General features: G+C 50.4%; 1 protein-coding gene across 4 annotated transcripts in view; it reads right to left on the reverse strand.

The window, feature by feature from the left end:
• The window catches only part of VAV2 (vav guanine nucleotide exchange factor 2), a 149080-nt gene that overhangs the window by 52577 nt on the left and 76384 nt on the right, over positions 1 to 20119 (reverse strand). For all 4 annotated transcript variants that reach the window (XM_080400836.1, XM_080400835.1, XM_080400832.1 and 1 more), the window contains exon 3: positions 413 to 471. In XM_080400836.1, the coding sequence (XP_080256962.1) occupies positions 413 to 471 (59 nt within the window). The remainder of the gene's footprint in view (positions 1 to 412; positions 472 to 20119) is intronic.

Genomic DNA, 20119 nt, shown 5'->3' on the forward strand with positions numbered 1-20119 from the left:
CAGTGGGGTGACACCAGCGCTCCCGGGGCAGGGCAACAGGGATGGCCATTAATGGCATTCCTGGGATCCCAGCCCATTAGTGGCGTTCCCGGGTCCCAGCCCTCGGCTGCACAGCCCCTGCAGAGGGGACCTGAGCGACGTCTCCAGCAAGAGACAGGCAAACCCACCCTGCCACCCTCCCCAGCAGGTGTGTTGCACACAGCTTGTGACATTTTCACTTATTTTATTTGTAAACTATTCCTGAGCAGCCTGTAAGGTGCTTTTACAAGTGCCCTACCTACATCCCCAAGGCATCCGTGATGTCTGTTTAACCCTAATATGTGTGGCTTCTAACGATTCTGATGTGATTAAAATACTAGGAATATGGAAGGGGAGAAATGTTATTTAAAGCATCGTATTGAAAGGTTCTTACCTAATTCCTTTGGTTTGAGCAATACTGTGGAAGGAGAGTCTGGATACTGCAGAGATCACCTGAAAATGAGAGAAAAAAGATGCTGGTGTGCTTACTGAAGTCAGCGAACCCACAGCCTGGTATTTGGAGCTGAATATCCACTGAAATGGATGTGCTCCAGTCCTCCCCATCAGTGTCACAGTACGTCACCACCAGGGCTTGGAGGACACCATCAGTGCAAACGCTGTTTTTCATTTTACCACTGAGCATAAAAGACATGTGACCCTCAGCTACAAAGATACCCACTCAACAGCACCGTCCGAGGGAACTCCATCCTGCTGCTCCCGTAACACATCCAGACCTGCTCCAATAGGTTTTGTGTAACACTGAGAACCACTGAAGAACCCCTCTTACTTTGTATTTTATTGCAAAAGGTTTGTAATTCCTTTCGTCTCTCCCCACACAAGATGATCTTATTGAGGCAAACTCGCCATGACCGGATGGTTTTGACTTCTTGCATTTCAATAAAGATGCATCACCAATTTGTCAGAGGCGAGTGCAGACCATCGCCCTTTTCCAGTGGAAAACCCCCAGCAGTCATTCAACAGTGAAATATTTTCACCAGCATCACAATTAGGAACAGTAAAGCCACGAGCTTTTTCCAAAACCTCTCCTTTTTAAAGGAAGTTTTAATCGCTAAGCAGAATTTTCAATGAAGACAAACAAAGAATTGTTTTAGTCCCTTATAGATATAAACCATGTTTTACTCTTTCTCATATTCATCATTTCAAAGCTAGATTGAGAAAACAAACGTATTATTTTTGGACTGGCTTCCCATCCACTGGAATGAATAGAGATGCCTGCATCCAGGACACAGATAAAGGGCATCTTGAGCGGTTCCTGCTGCCCAGGGCCCCGAGCCCCGGGCTCTCCTCCAGGCACGCAACCCCAACACCATGGGGGCTGCTGCTGCACCCAACCCAGCCACGAGGCACCCATTAGTGCTGCTTTCCTTAGGGACCGTGTGCCCCCATGCTGAGGGATGCTTCCCTGGTTTGCTAAGCCACCTTCACATCCGTCACCCAGGGGAGCACGTGCCCTAACAGAGCGAGTGCCTGACTTCTCTCCTGGGAGTGCCTGACTTCTCTCCTGGGACTACTGTTGGTCCTTGAAGCCTCCCTCCCTCCCACATTGTTATTCCAAAACATCAGAGTCAGGACGTGGATCCTCATGCAAAACCTCGCTGCAAGAGGCATGCCAGCACCAGGCTTGTTTGGGGGGATGCACACACGCAGCTCCTCGGGACTGCGCTGGAGCCTGAGCTCCTCCTGCTCCAAACCCCGTCTTCTCCTCCCTACTTCTGCAACCTTCATCCCTCTCATTTTTCTTTTCTTTTACCACTGCCAGGAACTCTAGCCTGGCCGTGGGCTGCCGGTGCCCCACGCATGGACCCAAAGGTGCGGCAGCAACAAGGAACAAGGGAGCGGCCACAGTTGCAGTTGACTTTCACATGGAGAACAGAGATGCTGAATTATTCAAGAAGACCAGAGAGACTCTGAGAATATCAAAAGTTGGCCAAGTTTCTCCCTGGTATAAAGTGTCACATAAATGCTATGCAGCAAGGAGATCCAGAGCAAGAGGGAATTCTCCTCGCACCTTGGCAATGCCCCCGTGCAATGCTTCTAGCAAAAGAAGCCTTTACCAAAGCATTCTTCCACTTTTTTTTTTGTTTTAAGGTGTTGCCCCTGACATTTCGAACAGAGGATGGGGATAAAGGCAAAGCATTACTTTTGCTACTGCTGTCACAAGCATATTTTGGCCTATTTCTCATTCTTGGGAGTCCATCTGGATGGCTACCAGACCGCCCCCCCTGCACGCCTGGTTTTACACAGATGCCCTGGAGCCACTGATCACAGACCATAATTACTGCGCAACTAGAAGAGAAACTGTAAACTTTCTCAAGCAGAAATGCAGTGCCACAAACGTAAATGCAATGAAGTTCCTTTTACTGTAACCTACCAAAAAAACCAGCACGGAGAAAGGTTGGCTGCTTCTGGAAAAGGTGCTTCAGCCACACACTGTCCTGCCAGCCAGCTCCCAGTGCCAGCCGGCGACATTCCCAGTTCCATTTTGGGAAGGTGTTAAGCAAGCCTGGCTCTCCACGTCCCTCTCACACCCCTACCTCTGGCCGCTCTCTCCTCTGCTCTGGCTTTGAGAAACATCAAGCCAAGACATGGCTTCTGGTCATGTCATGATTCAGTGAGCAAACCTGCTTTGGAGAAACCGGAGCTCAGCCCCTTTGGAAGGAGAAGGCAGCCCTGCCTGCGAGCTCCATGCAAACCATGTCCCCCCCAGCGCTCTGGAAGCGCATGCTGTCTTATCAGTCTGCATTTTCAAATAAAGGTGGCTTTGCCTTCAGAAATGACAGGAACAGCAACAGGAGAAAGCAGGTTAAAACATAACCGGAGTCAAAGAAATCAGGTCTTACTGCCCAAAATGTCAGCAACCTAAAGCACTGCTCTGGACATGTTATTAAATCTCTCTGAGCCACAGTCTCCCACCTCTAAAATTCTCCCCAGTTCGGGAGAGGAGTTGGGGCTGAGTTCATCAGCATCCATGAAAGGCGCCAGGGCTCACCAAGGCTCAGAGCATCGCTGCCGGCAAGTGGTACCTGCAAAAGCCGAGCCCAAAGAGGGCGCAGAGCTGGAAAGCCCACCGGCACCCCCAGTCTCACTCCACCAGGCTTAAAATAGGCAAAGGGAAGTCCTAGACTGATTGAATGAGTCTCTTCTGCAGTTTATTATTAGACTTCTCAAGTGAAAAATCAGTTTATGAATCAGACAGCTATACCACAGGGTTTGACTTCCAGGGAAATTTAAGAGAAAAAGCTCACTGTTCTCTACACCAACAATTTTTGCTTTGTTCTTTTATGAAAAGCCCCAAGCGCTGAACATCCTGGCACATCAAAGCCCGGGACCTGGTTCCAGCGATGAGCCAGCATGCGCAGACACGCTTGCTTACGCTTAGGCTCCCAAATTGATGCTCAGGTACATAAAGCAAAGCGACCCACTTTGAGGGACCAGGTACAAAGAACCTCCACAAAGCTTGGCACCTCCAAAAGCAAGGCTGAACAGTAACTGTCCCCATATCAGCCAGTGTTTTTCCAACAACAGCTCCTGCTGAGGCAGCAGCCAAGAGCGAGGAAAGCCAAGTGCAACCCCAGCTCCTCTTACAGCTCCCGCGCTCCAGCCTGCCAGCCCCTAGCCAGGGAAATGCTTAAGCATGCGCTTAAGAATAAGTAATCCTCTCAATTTCAACAGGATTAAACAACATTCTTAAAAGTAAGTCAATCCTAAAGTGTTTGGCTAAACTGTGTCTCATTTTCCCTGTAAAGCAGCTTCTTATTTGCAGAGAAATTCAGTGATATTTCCTGCCGCTCCCAGCTCCCGTCCCCAGGATCCGCCTCGCTACGCACCCACGCGGCTGCTGGCACGAGGGGTCCCCGACCAAACCTCAGGGTTTTTGTTCCTCCTGCAATACCAGGACATATCACAACTAATGCAGCTATGACACTAAGTGGAATTATAGTTCACTGGTTATTTATACCTCCCTTTTCCTTTCTGGCTGCCTGGAATTGCAGAGGCTTTGTTTCCCCAAGGCAGACGGTATAACCCAAAAAGATTTCTTGCTGTGGGGTATCTGTTCCCTTCAGATTTATCCTGATTATTTCATACACTCAGATCTTTGGGTTTCCCCTCTTAAAATTAACCTACTGCTCGAAACTGGGAATCCAGCAGAAGCAAGGCTGCTGCATCCTGGAAGTGCTCCTGGAGCATACTGGGAGCAACAGCATCCAGACGTGCTGGTCCCTTGGACCACACTGGGAAAGGCTACGATGACCAAAATGACATCACGCCCAGAGCCAGTGCCCCGGGTCAGTTGGTGGGGCGGCACTGGGGGCTCTGCTGCCCCATCCCAAGGCAGCGATGTCCCGGGGGAAAGCACCCTACGTCCCAGGGAAAAGCACCCGATATCCCAGGGGAAAGCACCCGATGTCCCGGGGGAAAGCACCCTGCTCAGCACTGGCAGACGACAGCATTACCGAAGTCATTTGAACACGCTCCTTGGGAACACAACACTTTCATCTGTGTGTTCATCTTCCGGGAGAAGGAGGGCTGTAGGCTTAAACAACAGGGGCTTATGTAGATTATTATTACTTCTCCAGCCATTTCTCAATGTAATTTCCTCCCAAAAACCTGCATTCAGTATGCAAACATTACCGTACCACAAAAGCTATAGCTAAATGAGATGCTAGATGCAGAGCTGCAAAGGTTTGCAGTGCAGGTGATGTACAGATAAACTTTCCCTACAGTCGACCTGCAAAGGGTTAGTGGGAAATTTCTGGTGGTTTCACCGTGAAAGGTGAGGGATGCCCTTCACATTCCTGACGTTCCAGTTTGCCTTGTATTTTTAGACGTGGGCTAAATCCAAACACCCAGCTGACCATTTACCAACCAGCGCCCCGCACAGAATGAGATCATTGCTGTGAACCAACGGAACCAGGAACGGAGCACGAGGGCCATGCGCATGATTTCAGAGGCTGAGCATCACACGGCTCGGTGGAGACCCTAATTTGAAAAGCCACCGAGTTGTGCATGTCATGAGGAAGTCAGAAAGAAAAAAGAAAAAAGAAAAAAAAAAAAAAAAAGAGGGTGGGGGTGGGGTGGGGGTGTGGTCAGGGAAGAAAAATCAAGTTTCAAACTGGTTTTCTTACATTCACTGGTCACTTTGCAAGAAGCCTAAGTAAAGAAATGAGATTTTTGAAAAGAAAAAACAAAACCACACCACCACCATAAGAAATTAACCACTTTTCTCCTTCCTTATTACCAACACTTTCTTTCGGGAACTACAGATTAAAAAATAAACTAAAGCAAAACAAAAGATAAATTATTATGCTTACTGCTCTTCTGTTTCCTCCAGCATTGTTTATTGCTGGTGGTATCTGCGCATCTAGAAAACTCTCAAATAAACTCTCTCCTTATTTGAAAAAACAAACTGAGCCAGCTGGGCTGGGGAACACTTTGCCTACGAGGAATTCCCCGGCTCCCTGCGCCCCGAGCGTGGCTGCAGAGCCCCAGCGAGCTGCAGGGGCTACATCCAGGCTCCAGCATGTGCTGAGCCCCCGCAGGGACACCCATTCCCAGAACAAGCCAGTATTGGCTTCTAAGCAAACCAGGAGCTCTGCACAGCAGTGGGAAATCTGGGCAGAGACGTCGATGCTGCCACCTCCGCACACAGCCTGCTGAAGGGGAGGTGGTTTTAGAGCCTGAAATTACACAGAGTAATGTTCTGGTTTTCCCCCGAACTCATGAAGGGTGAAAGAAATTGTCAGGTCAAACATCCCCAGCCTCCGTGTGGGTCGAGACTGGACCCCAAATTCAGAGACAAGCTGGATAAAGTATTTCTGAGTTGGACAATAGCATTCAACAGCAAAAACACTGATGTGAGGGGTCCCAGGGACAAGGCTGCTAAAATAAAAGCAGCCGTGAGAGCAAGCAGACTTTGACCCAGTTGCCCCCAGTTTGGGGTACTGGAGAACCCTGTACTTTGTCCTTCCATTGTGCTGGTGCCCGTGGCAGCGGCCAGTGAGGTGGCTGGGCAGCTCGTGTTTGCTCTTCTCCATCTGCTGAGGAGCATCCCTGCCCACCCCAGTGCCTTCCACCCAGTTGCACACCCACACACTGGGACGTGCAAAACCAGGGTCTGGTATTTGCAAACCCAAGTGTCACCAGCCGTCTCCAGCCTCCCATCTCCTCCGTTTGCATGTTCCTCTCCCATGATTTGTGCCTCGGCTAGACCAGCCCTGGGAAGTCAGCACAAGCCCCGAGTGGGAGAGCCAACACCAAACATAACCTGCTCGCTCTGGATCACTTCTTTGTGCTCCACGTGTGCTACTGCCTGGTGTATAAACCTGCGAGACCTTACAGCACATGCGCAGCGAGCACAGCAAACATTAAACATACAGCTGCCTTCAGCCCGCTCCCCAGGCGCCACGCAGCCCAGCCGAGGATGCTGCCACTTGCGCATCCCACTGATGCTGCTGGGAGTTCCTTAAATCAACATCTCCTGATACAACCCAGTACCAGGGAGGAGCATCACTGTATGTGGCTGCAGCGGGAGCGCGGCAGCCCCTGGCCAGGCAGGAGGAAATCAGACACGGTGCATTATTTTCTTCGGATGCCAAGGGCAGGCAGAGACCCATTAAGGGATCAAAACAGTTTTATTTTCCTACACCCAGGGCTCTCTCCTCTCAGCTGGACCTCATCCACCCACCTGGCTTCTGAGGACGAGACGATTAAATAATAATCCATCTGGACAAGTGATCTGAGCCTCTCCAGTGCCTGTCTGAATCGTTTCCCGCGCGGCTCCTCTCCACTTGGAGAGGCTTTGACCTCCCATTCCCACTCGTGCCAGGCGGAAAGGCAGCGTGCCAGGGAAGCGTGGCGCTTGGTGGCATGCCGCGTTTGGAGAGGTGCCATCTGAGAGGATTTCAGCTGATACATATTTGATAAGGATTTTAAATCAAAGCCAGGGAAGTTCTCCCATGATGGTGTGTCCAGGCTTCTCACCCTGTGCTTCACTACAAGGACCATGCAACAGATAGGGAACGCAGTGAAGGAGGTGTGGTAAAGCCTCTTCCCTCCTCCAACAAATACCCATCCCAAGGATCCCTGACTGCTGCTGCCTTTTGATTTATTAGAATATTGGCAACAACTTGTGACATGGCTATGGAGCTGCGCGTGAGCTTTACAGCACCCATCAAACCACGGGAGGCAGAAGAACCAGCAGTGTAGACCAAAACCCATTCGCCACAGCATTCCCCAGTTCTGGGGAACAACAGAACCGCTCAGCTTTCAGCACCCCTCTGGGCTTGCTGCTCCCTTGGCCTCACAGCCTTAAGTGCTATTCTCAGGGACATGGTAAATACCATCCTAAAGCCAGTACATGGGTTTGGTGGAGAGCTGGCCCAGGATGCTATGATCACCATGCTTCATCGGGGCTGGGCTGCTGGGCTGGACCTCCAGTCTGCAAACTGGATGCAGGAAAACCAGGTACCAGCTGGATTTTGCTTCTGCAATTCAGCAAGGAAGGCTGGATGTACAGGCACCTTCCTTTTCTAAAGGGATCCTCGGTCACAGGAGCAGCAAAGGGTTAAAAGAACCTCAAGTGAACATCTGACACAGATTGTCCCCGAGACCCCTTAGCCACAGTTCAGAGCGCCCGTGTCAGGCTGCATTACGGTTACTCCTGCGCTACAGGGACAAGCGATTACACCTCTCAGAATCATGATGTTAAGCCCTCTACAGAGGGCCCATCATCAAGAGATGCCCTCGCCAGGCAAAAGCATCTTTACCGAAACCAAAAGCTCCTCTGAGAAAGCATGAGGAACATGCATCAAAGTTCTGCGTCATTTCCAATATTCCCCAGCACTTCCAAAATTCCCAAGCAGCTGGGGAGGGAGTGACTCCCCAGCAAGGCTGCCTTCAGAGCAGCCTTTACCTAAGGAAAGCTGGAGTCCATATAAGCATTTTTTACAGACCTGACAAAAAAGGTCTAAAACGCATTCCCTGCCAGCCCAGCCATCCACACAGCATTTGGGCACCAGAAGCATTTTCCATGCCCACAGCTCTGCACCCCACAGCCCCGGTACTGAGCCCCGTACCCCCTGCAAGTGCCACCCCACTAGTGCTGGGCAGCATCACCTGCTGTAACTGCAAATGCAATGGAAGCCCAAAGCTCCTGCAGGAGGAGTCAGGCAAAACTGCTCTGAGGCAGCATGGTCACCCCCAAAAGGAGGGAGAAAATCCTCAAGGGAGCAGAGAGGGAGCAAAGGGGAGCAGCAGATTTTTCTTCTGGCTCCTGCCCTCCCCGTGGTGCCTCTGGCACTGCCAGCAACTCTCCAGGGAGCAAGCTCCATCCCCAGATAATCCCAGATGATAAACTGTATTAGAAAAGAGGAGAGGAACAGGACCCTGGGAAGAGAAAGGAAAAGTTGTTTCTGGACCTGACCCTTACTGCTGTAAAATCCGCCCCACTCCTGCCAGCTGCTGATTTACAGCCTGGACTCTGCCTGGTCCCAGGGCTCCGGGCAGCTTCTCCGCATCCAGAGCACCGCTGCGCCGTGAATCCCATTAGCTGTAATGTGCTGCTCTAAGCACCGCTGCCATCAAATTCTGTGTGTTTGGCTGGTCTTTTTAAAACAAGGTTATTAAACCCAGTGTCATTCTGCACTAAACCCAGCATTATTTTGCATTAAACCCATGATTTGGCCACATGATGGGTTAGGGGTGCAAATATTAAGTCACTGGCAAAGCCTCTGCTCATTTCCAGTGGGAAGAGGACTTGTACCATTTAAACACATTTATTTTGAGCTCTCTGGGGCTGGCATAACATCTACTACCATGTCACCTTACAACAGCGGGCAGTCATTGTGAAACCACCAATGTCCCCTGACAAGGAGGAGAAAAAGAGTAACTTGTGTGGATTTATAGCTACTGGTAGAAAAGCTTTGCACTGTATCGCACCATCGTAAGCTTCCCAGATGCACACACTCTCCCTCCCATATTTAAGACACCAATGTCTTCTATTCCAGAGCAGCTGAGAATCGGGGGGAAGATCGTCACATGTCCCTTTGGGGACCCTAAGCCTCAAAGTCTGTGCTTAAGGAGGTATCTGTGCTCCTCCATCCCCTGTGTAACAGATGTCCCCATCCCACAGCAAACACACTTAGCCAGGACCAAGGCAGAGCAGGATCCCTCGCCTCCCCAGGAGACGGAGATGATGAAAAGGCAAGAGAGGGCAGAAGCAAAGCAAGGCGACTCGCAGCAGCACCGAGAGCTGCCAACAAGCCCGATCGCCGTCCCGCTGCCCCGCTCCCACGCTGCCCATGACTCCCAAGCACAGAAATTAACGCCCTGAAACTATAGTGCTTTCTTTATGCTGCTGAGTTCCTTTAATACAACAGCCATAAATACTTATTCTGCTACTTTATGGCCTCTGTCCTCCAACACAGATGCTGAGCTGCTGTCGCGTTAGGTTACTTTTACTATCACTATCTGATAGCCTGGCAATGACTAGAGCGAGGAGCTGACTTTGATGGGACTCTAAAAGCCCAGGGAGGTGGAGGGAACCCAAGCAGTTTCTCAAGTGAGCTAACACCGAAGCCCACAGACACAAACTGAGAAAGCACCTGCTGCTGTGCCTCCAGCCGATCCTGGGAGCAGAGATTTTGTTTGATGGCCATGAAACACTCACAGCAGCAAGCTCAGCCCTTAGGGAGAGCTCAGCAAGCACCCATGGGTGCTGGTAAGAGTTCAGGGCACAGGGTGGGAGGATGGTGAGGGCTACATTCAGCAAAGCCACTAGTTGGGGGCAAAGTCAACAGCACAGTTGGTGCACCACGCTGCATGACACGGACACCCCGGGCTTGGAGGCACGAAAGCAAGACAAAGGCACGCACCAGAGGAAGCTCTGGGTGAAATGAAGCAACTAGTTTCCTGTAAACAGCGGGGATTCACGGGGCAACGATAAGCTGTGCCTGCTGCAAACCCAGCCCAGCCGCCCGCCACATGCTTCCCTCCCACTGGGGGACAGCTGTCCCCTGCTCCCTGCTCCGGGCAAGGACAAGCCTACCCCATACAGGGGCTCAGAGAGACGCTGCCTCTGCAAACACCTCTGCCAGGCAGGAGAAGAAACCAGGAGACACTGAAATTCCATCTTTATGCATTCAGCACTGGGACTGAGCAAGACCTGGTGCTGTTGCCAAGGTCCTGGCTAAGGATGGGTGGAACGATGAGCTTGCCCATGGCAACAGATTTATGAAAGAGTCCTCAGGACCTTTGGGAACTGCTGTGCACATCCAGCCCTCCAACACCCAGCATGGCTTCTAAACAGGAAAAAAATCAACTGCTCGGCAGGAGGTGCAGGGGTGAGCGGTCATGCACACCTCGTCCTCCCCCTCCTCCTCCCACAGAGCGCCTTCCTGCACCTCCATGCTTTCCCCGTCTCAGCTTGGCCCCATCAATTTCCACAGAACTTGCAAATAACGGGAAATAAGGTAACTGTTAAGCACTAGCATAAGAAAGGAAGGAAAATGAAAAGCCTCGATACCCAAAAACTATTTATGGGAAAAGCTTGTTAGCACCTCCGAACGCTGATTTGGAAATGAGTCATTAGCCTGTGCCACAACCGTGGGGTTTAAGGTAACACCAGCCAATCTCACATTTCTGCATGATATGGAACAGCATTAATTAAACATTAAGCTAAACTATTTCAGCGGCGGTGTGCAGCGGCGCATGAAACTGAAACCAAGGATCGGGGGACGGGTGATTAAACACCGACCCAGCTGGCTGGATGCTCCACGGCACACCACGTACGAAAGGCAGAAAGCACGATCCTCAGCTGTCAGAGATGGCAATCAAACCCCCCTACGGGTCAGACCACAGGAGATCCAGCCAAAAGCAATTTTAACAGAGGAATTGCCCTGCCTTAGGTTTCAGAAGGTGGAGGAGAAGGATACAATGTGTTTGCACCTGTTGATCTGGAGATGTTAGTTTTATTCACCTGCTTGCACATTTCTGTGACTCTCGGGGCATTCTGGAGAGCTGTCCTGCCATTTCTCTCCCTCTGGAAGTACTTCCCCTCGTCCTCCTGGGGTTCCAAAGTGCCACCACTGTCTGGGGGTGCTGCGCCCCGTCCCCAGCTTTGCCCAGCACGATAACTCCTCGTTTCTCATGCAATCCCTTTGTGTCCCAGCATATACTGGCTTTGCTGACCTGTGAAGCACGTCAGACAAATTTTGCCTCTGCTTAGAGCAATAATTGAATATATTTGGGCAAAGGGAGCCAGTGGAGAGCTTCCTTTTTATTGCAGCTGGGATTTCAGCATCCTCCTGACAGATGCCCAGAGACAAGGAGGATTCCCAGAAATGCCTGAGCACAGGGAGTCCGAGCTGAGAGCTGGCTGCTTTCTGCCAGACCGAAGGTATTAAAAAACTGGCTCTTTAGAAAAAATGTGGCACGTAACTGGAGAGGCATCATTTGTGTAGCTTTGTAACCATTGCAAAATCTGGCTCTGAAAGTGTGTCCTTCGGGAAGCAAAGGTAATGAAGCCAGGGAACTGTGCTTTCCTGGAAATTAGAGGTGGAGGGGGAAAGAACACAAACTGGCTAAAGCAGGAGTTTGGTTCAGGTCCCTGGCGCAGACACTCAGGTAAGTGCACAGCCATCAAGTGAACCTTCCCAGCCGGCTGGGACAGCTCCATCGGCTCCGGCACAGCACCAGCACATGCCGGGGCTCCTCACCCCCCCATTACGGCTCTCCCCTCCGTCTGACCAAGCTGGCTCTTTCCCTCTGCCCCCAGTTAACATCTCAGTGACTCCCCAATGAACCTGGAAACATGCCAAGAGCGGAGCAGCAGAAGATGGAGCACGGTGGGGAGGCAGGGTGCTGGGCATGGCCACATGCTCCCCTTCCCCCAAAGCAAAGGCTCATTGACCGGGGGGCTCTGCTATTAGCTTACCCCAAGAGCACCTAAGAGGAATCAATCAGTCTTTAAAGAAGAAAGGGGGAAACAGTGCTGCTGGCTGGGTGTGTGTGGGGCGCACAAGGCCAGGACAGCCCTTCTCCCAAGTGCACAGTCAACATGACTAATACTCCCAACACCCGCAGCCTCCCACTGATGCACCCTGGATTCCAGGACAGCTCTGTGGATGTCAGTGGTGCGGGCTGACCTTGGGACGCCAGATTACGCTCCTGTAGCATTCCTGTAATGTTACGGTCACACAGTTATCACTGAGCAATAACAAGGTGCCCAAATGAAACAGCGGCTCTGCCCAGTTTGGGATCCACAGAAAGCAGCATTCAGAAAGCACAGCTATACTATCCTGCATCATATTTGTAGCCCCACCAAAACAGTGGGGAGAAATGCAGTTACACTTCTAAAAAAAAAAAAAAAAGTGCCTAAAAGCAAACCCAGGGAGCTCATCCAAGTCCCAAGTCCAGCCTCAAGTGCCAGTTTGAGCCATCGCTGCTTTTCCCACAGTTTACTCACTCCTCTCATCTAAAAACCTTCCTGCTTTTTCCAGAAAAAGGATCCTTGTGTAAGCCTAGCTGCTCAGAGGCCACGAAACGCCCTCCTGCTATGCAAAGCAGGCATCCGCCACCCAGCCAGCCTGTACGGCAGGTTTACAGCACTTTGCAAGGAATCCACTGCTAAATGGATTTTTTTTTTTCTCCCTGCTGCCTTCTTTGGGGAGAAGTGACAATCAGGTAGGAAAATTTTGAAGGAATTAGCTCAAGCGTGGGAAGACGTGAAACATGTAGGAGGATGTGGGTGCTAACAGCTCTGACCTCAGCTTGTGCAAGCTGATGGAGTCCCTGCTGAAAGCCACCAAGCTGTGCTGACTTACACGTGCTGGGCTCTCGGCCCTTCATGCTTGAAGAGAGGCAGGAACAGAGGAAGAAGGCAAAAAAAACCCCAAACGCTTAAACACTAATTAGCTTAAAACACTGGTAAATAGATTTACACAGGCGGTCTGCAAAGCCCTGACCGCAGCAGCTAATTGGGGCACGCAGCGTTGCCGGCAGAGTTCAGCTTGCATTGCTTCGTGCCGTCACGTGGGACCGAGCTGCCACAAAGACGCATTGTGCCAAGGTATTTGAGCATGGGGAAGAAAACACCAGCAGAATCATTTCCATGCAGGGGAGGGAGGGATGTCACCAGCTGATAGCAGCATTCATCCTGCTTTTGCATTTTCCAGGCGCTCCAGACCCTGGGCCCTGCTGCTCTGGACCGCTGCAGGCTTTGGAAGTGCCAGAAAAGCATCTCCGTCTTGCCCCCAGGGCTCAGAGCCTACTTTGTGCCAGGCAGGGTGGTTACAATTATCACGTCTGCGCCATACACGGATATAATTATCAGGAAAATTCAGGGAAAAGGGTCCTGCAGCCAACTCTTGACTCCAAAGCACTGACGCAAGTATCAGAAATGGTAGGACGGCCAAGCCATCACACTACAAAAAGCAGCTCCAGGCAGAGACGTGCTTCCCTTACGCCACGGGGAAGACCAAGACGGGCTGAACTTTGGCCACAAACCAGCGGCACCTGCTGAACATCGAGTCCAGGCAGTTTCGAGTTAAGTTTCCCCCATAGCTTGTAGGTCACCTGCTCCACTACCTCCTCCTGTTTAAGGACACAAATCCCTAACTCATGATGCCCCAAGCCATGCACTAAGCAAAACCCCTCACCTTGTGACTCAAAAAGAGCCACCCAAGCTTTCCTCGGGGGTAAAGCCCCTGTCAGAGGCGGCGGTTCCTAGCAGGACTATTTGCAGCCTAGCTGCAAGCCTTGCTCAGCACAGGCAGAGCACGGAAGACAAGCAGCACGATAATTCGCGGTGGTAGGAGATGAGACAGGCACGTGGCTCTGCTCACAGCGCACCAACTGCGGGGTCTTCGCCAGGCGCCCCCAGATCTGAAGTTTTGCTTTGGACTGGGCTCTGAATTAAAAAGCTGCAAGCTAGGCAAACACACCATCATCTCCGCCCCCTCATCAGCTCTGCCAAGCGACTGCCAGCCAAAGGGATCACAGAGGGTTCCTGCAGCCCCAGGGAGGGATGGCAGCTCTGTGCAGCATGCCACAAGCGGAGGCTCTCCGGCAAAAGCATCCCCTCCTCCCCCAGTATTGATTGGATTTGTTGAAACAGATGGAAAAAACAGCTAGTCAGATGCAAAACACGGATACCCAAACCTGCTTCCGAGAAACTGGCTTAAGTCTGTATTAAGCTTAATCCCTTTTGATCAAGGCCTTGGATGTAAGCAGAAAATGTTACAGATTTTCACATAACTTTAAGTCCCTGTTTCCGCTCTGCTCTGAAATGGAGTTAGGAGGTCAGGGAAAAAACATATGGAGCACAAGAAGAGAGGTTTAGGAACATTTTGCATGTGCAGGAGAAATTGGAAGCATCCATATGAAACCAATCCACTTGCACAATGGTAATTTACCTACTGAGAAGAGAGGGCTTAAAATTCTCCTTGGCTTATTTCCTTCGTTTTTATTCTAGCTGCTACAGAAAAAAAAATAAATGCAGCAGTATAAATAAAAAACAAAAACCAACAACAAACCAAAACAACAAACTCACAACAGAAAGTGTTAAAAAGCCAGTTCTTTGCATTTTGCAGAGCCCCCTGAATACTGGCACGGCCACGGCATCCAGATGTGTTTCTCCAATAAAGTTTAAATCCCTCCCAGCCCCAGAGCAGTAGCGCAGGCAGGAGATGCCCGTGCCAGGAGCCGGATACAGAGGACCATCGCACAGCCCACCTGCAGACCAGGAGACCCCGCCGACAGCCCCGTCCCTCTCACACATATACATGAGGGCTTTGGGCTCGGAGGGTCAGACCCCAGCCTCGCCATCCCACTGAATAAAAATACAGGGTCCTGCTTCAAGCTCGAGTCACCTGCAGGTTAACATTTCAGAGACTGATGCAGTCCAAGCCCCTGAAGGCAGCAGAAGCTTTTCCATCCGTTTCCCAGGCTCTGAGCCCTGGGTGCATCTTGCAGCTTTATAATTGCAGCCGGGGGGGGGGGGTGGGGGGTGTCCGCTTGGGCAGGGTGTTGTGCTACCTGCAAAGCATCAGGCTCTGCCCCAGGGAGCTTTATAGAAGCAAAGCCCTTCATAAAGCCTTTCTGCAGCAGCATGAGCAGCAGCTTAACCATCACAAGCTGTTTGAGACTAGCTGCCTTTTACAAATTGGTAGAACACTCACTTAAGCTCAAAGAAATTCCTGTAATACTAAAGTACACAAAAGAAGGAGGAAGCAATAGGAGTTCTTCAAGTGTACCATAAAAGGCAGCTTTTAGAATTTGCTTGGGAATTGCTGCTTTGATTTGCTGTAAGCTGGAACTGCATGTCTGCAGGGATGGGAGACCTTTATCCCCCGCAAAGTTGCTTTCCCAAAGCTACAGAGAGTCCGGGCTCACAGTGAGAATCCCATCTGGGTCAACAGACCTGTGGGCTGCTCCAAGCTTTCCACGCAGACACACATCCACCTGGATGAAACATTTCCACTTTCACAGCTTTACATTTCAAAAAAGGCGGGGGAAAGCCCAGAAGAGAAGGAAGCTGCAGAAGAACTCCGTGTGCTGGAAGAAAACAGCCGACGACTTCCCAAGCCACGTGCTCCGGGAAGACGCTGCCTGCCAGGTTCATCCCCGGGTGCGGATGCAGAAGAGGGCTGGGGGGCTCCCCACTTCCCGCACACTCCTGCCTGAGCACCTCCAAACACAAAGTAATGTGTTTGCACACAGAAACACTCAGGAAAAGGGGAGAACGGTAGGATGTGAAGCCCAGGAAAGCAAGCATAAGCTTTATTTCGTTAGCCCTAATCTTCTGCTGGACTCCAGAGAGGAGGCAAGCACCTTGTAAACTTTGGGGGTTTATTATTATTACAAGCTGGCTTTCCAAGCAAAATTCCCCAAAGCCACCCAGCTCTCAGCAGCCTCCTTGCCTGGGCTTGGCACTAACGTGCCTGTTAAACATCAATTCTCCAGCCGCTGGCGACACTTGGACTCAGCACCAAAGCCCATCGCATTACCAGGGGCTGCTCCGCGACCCTGAAAACTGCTCTTCAAGCTGTGACATCTCTCAGTGCTATTGAGCCCCCAGCTTCATCTCGGATCACGGGTAAATACACGGCCTTAGTCTCATACGTGACTAACAACCTCTGAAAAGACCTCCTCCAGCATGCTACAGCAGTGCAAGTGTGGGGCACAAGGAAGCAAACCTCCCCCTTTCTAGGCTCCAGTAATACTAACTCAGGTTACGACTTGTTTTAAAGGGAGAGCACCCAGCCCTTCCTCCCGAGCTTGAGGAGGCTGACAAATCTCACAGATCCGGGTTTAGGCACGTAAGCAAACATGGAATCGTTTACCCAGCACCTACACCACTCCGTGAAGCTCTGCAAGCATCCAGCAAGGCTGGGAAATAAGACACATGAACTTCAGCCCTCCAGTATTGCTAATTTGGCTGCTATTATCTCCACTTTCCAAAGTTTCTCTAAGGAAAGGAAGGAGGGATACAGGATGCCACTCACGGAGGCAGGAGGGAGAACATGCCCATTGCTCCCTCCTTCCTTCCAGAGGGCACGGAAAATTTCACATCAGAAACAAATGCCTAATTTTTCCAGGCTATTGAGAATCAATTAAAGGCACCACAAGCACAGGTATTTCCAAGGCAGAGCTGTCCAGTTCCACGCTAAAGCCATCAGAAGGAATTTACTGCTCACGAAAGAGAAAAAAAATATAAATCCAAAGCTGCAGGATGCTCTGCTCCGGTTGAACCTTTAGATGCTCCACACTCGATGATAAGGAGAAATCCCTCCCGCGTGTGCCTGCCTGTCTCTATCCACTGTTTTCCTCCACCTTGCACACCTGAACTGGAGCGATGTGCCAACAGCACGCTGCTGGCCTGACCCCTCGGTCAGACATCTCAGTCGCTTCTGATATGTCTCAAAAGTGTCCCCTCTGGGTTTGCCTGCAGGCAGGGAAAACAACTGTGTTAAATTCCCAACCCTAGAAGCACAACCAAGTTGTTCAGAAGAGCCAAGGCGGGGAGGATGCGCAGCAGGGGGTGAGCAGAAGTATCACCTCCACGACAAAATCTGCTTGGCTGACATTCCCAGCACCAGCAGCAAGGCAAGCAGAAACACACCGTTCTCTTCTACCTTCTTGACATAAAACATAGATTTTTTTTCTGCCTAAATCATTTCACATCCATGGTGCTGAAACCAAACCAGGGTGACTCCAAGCAGTTCAGAGCAGCGAGGAGAAACACCCAGCTCCTGATGCCAGGTCAGTGATTTTTCTATGGGTTTGCATCCATTGGGGGGTGTGTGTGTGTGTAAATTACTAACATTTAAATTCTTACTCTGTATGCCTGAGAGCTACAAGCAGGGGCCAGTGTTCAGTATCAGTGAGGGGCATGCTCCTGATTTTGGTGGGTTTTATCTTCCTTGTTGCACAATTCCTGCCCAACTTGCCAAGAGCTGCAAGAACCATTTCAAAAGGAAGAGACTAACCTGGGAAAGGACAGCTCTACCAGGCTTACAAATACTGCCAAGAGCTTCTCTCTTTGCAATTAGGTGGTTTACACAAACGAAGACTCTTAAGATTGTGCAATGCAGTAGGAGAGCCAAGACAGCCGTGCACAGCAAGGATGCTCCTCCTCCTCTTCCCTGCCCTCCCCAGAATGAGATAAAAGGATTCTTTTTTATTTTTGTATATATTCTGCTATGCTCTTGAAAAGCTGCTGGTGAAACGCCTTCCAGAAATAAATGTTATCTTAGAAATAAGAAAGGGTTTCCTACCAATAGTATTCTGACTGCAGAAATAACCCTCGGTTCTCCTCTGATTTGTTACTCGAAGAAAGGCTCTCAAAATAGCAAACACAGACTTCCCCAAACCCATGATTAACTAGAAGCATCAGCAGGGGTTTTCAAACACAACTTGTATGTGGAGCACTCCCGCACCCCTGGGCAGACCAGTTCCCATGCTGGGCTCTCCAGAAGAGCCCAGTGCAGCCCCGGAGAGGATGGCACCGCACACGCCGGCAGTGCCATCAGATAAAGACCTCTGACGCTTACAGCCACGTTTTTTCCATGGCTTAATTCCATGATGTCAGTTGATCTATTTACACCTGCTTAAAGGCAGAGCTGGTGGAGAAGCAACCCCCAAGGTAGTTTTCCAGAGACTCAGAGTCAGAAACTACCTCCCTTCCTCCTCACACATCGTAACGGTGGATAAATATACCCATAAAGTGCTTTGATTTGACAGAGTATGTTAAATTTAGGCTTTGCTCTGCCTCTGCAGACAGCACATTTACTGCTGTGTGGGTGACTGAAACATGTATCACTCGCAGCATACCGCAAACTGCCGTATAAAAGAACTGCAGCAAAAGATCTCCAAAATATTGGCTCCCTTAGCGGGGTGTGCACGGTCACAGCTCACAAATTACGGGGCGGAAGGGAAGCTGGATGGATTTCCATGGTCACTACTGTACAGAGGGTGAGACAAGATGATCTAAGGGTCCCTTCAGACCTAACAAATCCATACAGCTGTAAAAAAAAAAGATAAAAAAAAGTAAAAAATAAATCACAGATTAGATCTTAGCTGCCTCCAAGGAAAAAAAAAAAAAAAAAAAAAAAAAAGGAAAGAACGAGTCAGGCACGATGTTTTCAGTCAATGATTTAAGGAATGTAAATAGCTTTGTCAAAGATGCTCAGGCAGATTCCCCAGCTGGATTCTCCACCATGAGCTCAGCTTCGCTCTTAGGATCTGCAGCATACCAGGGTGGTTTAAAAAAAGCAGGAAAAGCAAACTGGCAGCTGGCAAGCCGCGGTTCCACGGGAGACGGGTGGGAAGCATCGCACAGGGAGTACTTGCACCCCAAGGGAACCAGACCCTACAGCCCCAGCACAGCTCTCGCCCTCCCCAGCTCGGTGTGCAATGCTGGGAGAGTTACATCAGCTCCTCCGATGATACACTGCGACTCCAAAAGCGTCACCAGCTGTTTATCTACTGCTAAAATGCGAGTGTTTAAAAATTAATAGGAACAGATCGACTAAGTGTGGAACATGCAGACACCAGAAGCTTCGAGGAATTTCAACGTGCAATGTTAAAAGCACATGGGCTGTGAAGAACCCTGCTACAGGAAAGAAATGCCAAAAACACACACATATCATCACACATACACCCAGAGGAAGGGAAACGTAGCTCTAACCACCGCGTGCACTTTCTTCCAGCCCTTTAATCAGACATTAGAGACAAAGAGCAGCTGGACAGCACTGTGGTCAAGCTTTGACGTGCAGGGGGAGGAAAACAAAAAAGGGCTCTATCTCCGCGTTAATACAGGCTCACTTCAACACAGACCACAGCCAGAACTAAGGGCTCCGGTTCTGAATGCGCGTCGTTGACAAAGGTCATCAATTCTGCAGCAAGATGGATGCGTGCCCTTGGCGGCACCCTGCGCAGGAGGGAACGGAGGGTCCCCAGCAGCCACGGCGTGCATTTACTAGCAGGCTACGATGCGGGGTGGGGGGAAACCAGCAAAAAAAAAAAAGGAACAGGAATTACTGGTCCCCAAAGGGCAGGTCTGCAGAGCTCTAGACAGCATTATAAATAAAAGGCAACACCTAAAACTGCATCCCGAAGGCCACTCATGCAAATCTGAGGATGAGATCAGAGCCACCATTAGAGAAATAACGGCCATCACGTTAGGTATGAGCGGGCCAGAAAAGGTTCACAGAAAACACCTCCCTGGAGCTCCTGTCCAGAATAGAGATATTTTGCAATAAAAGAAGTGAAGCTGGTTTTTGTCCAGTGAAGCTCCCGGAGATGTCTGACAAGTATTTACTTTTAATAAGGGAAGGGAACAGGAAACTACTATTTGTTCTTAGTTAGCTCTCTTGACATTTTCTTACCAGCAGTAAGACCAGCGAGAGCACATTTGAATGTTGTTGAAGGAGGTTGAAGTTTTATCGACTTTGCCGCAGCTAACAAGCAAAGCGAGCGAGGTCACCATTGCACACAGCCTTGTACGTAGCATGAGACCCAAAAAAGCTACGGTCAGGGTGAGACCCTGCTCAGGTGCCTCACGAGGGGCTGAGACAGGGGC

This window comes from Falco punctatus (genome assembly GCF_963210335.1).
Source record: "Falco punctatus genome assembly, chromosome: 9".
Lineage (NCBI taxonomy): Eukaryota > Metazoa > Chordata > Aves > Falconiformes > Falconidae > Falco > Falco punctatus.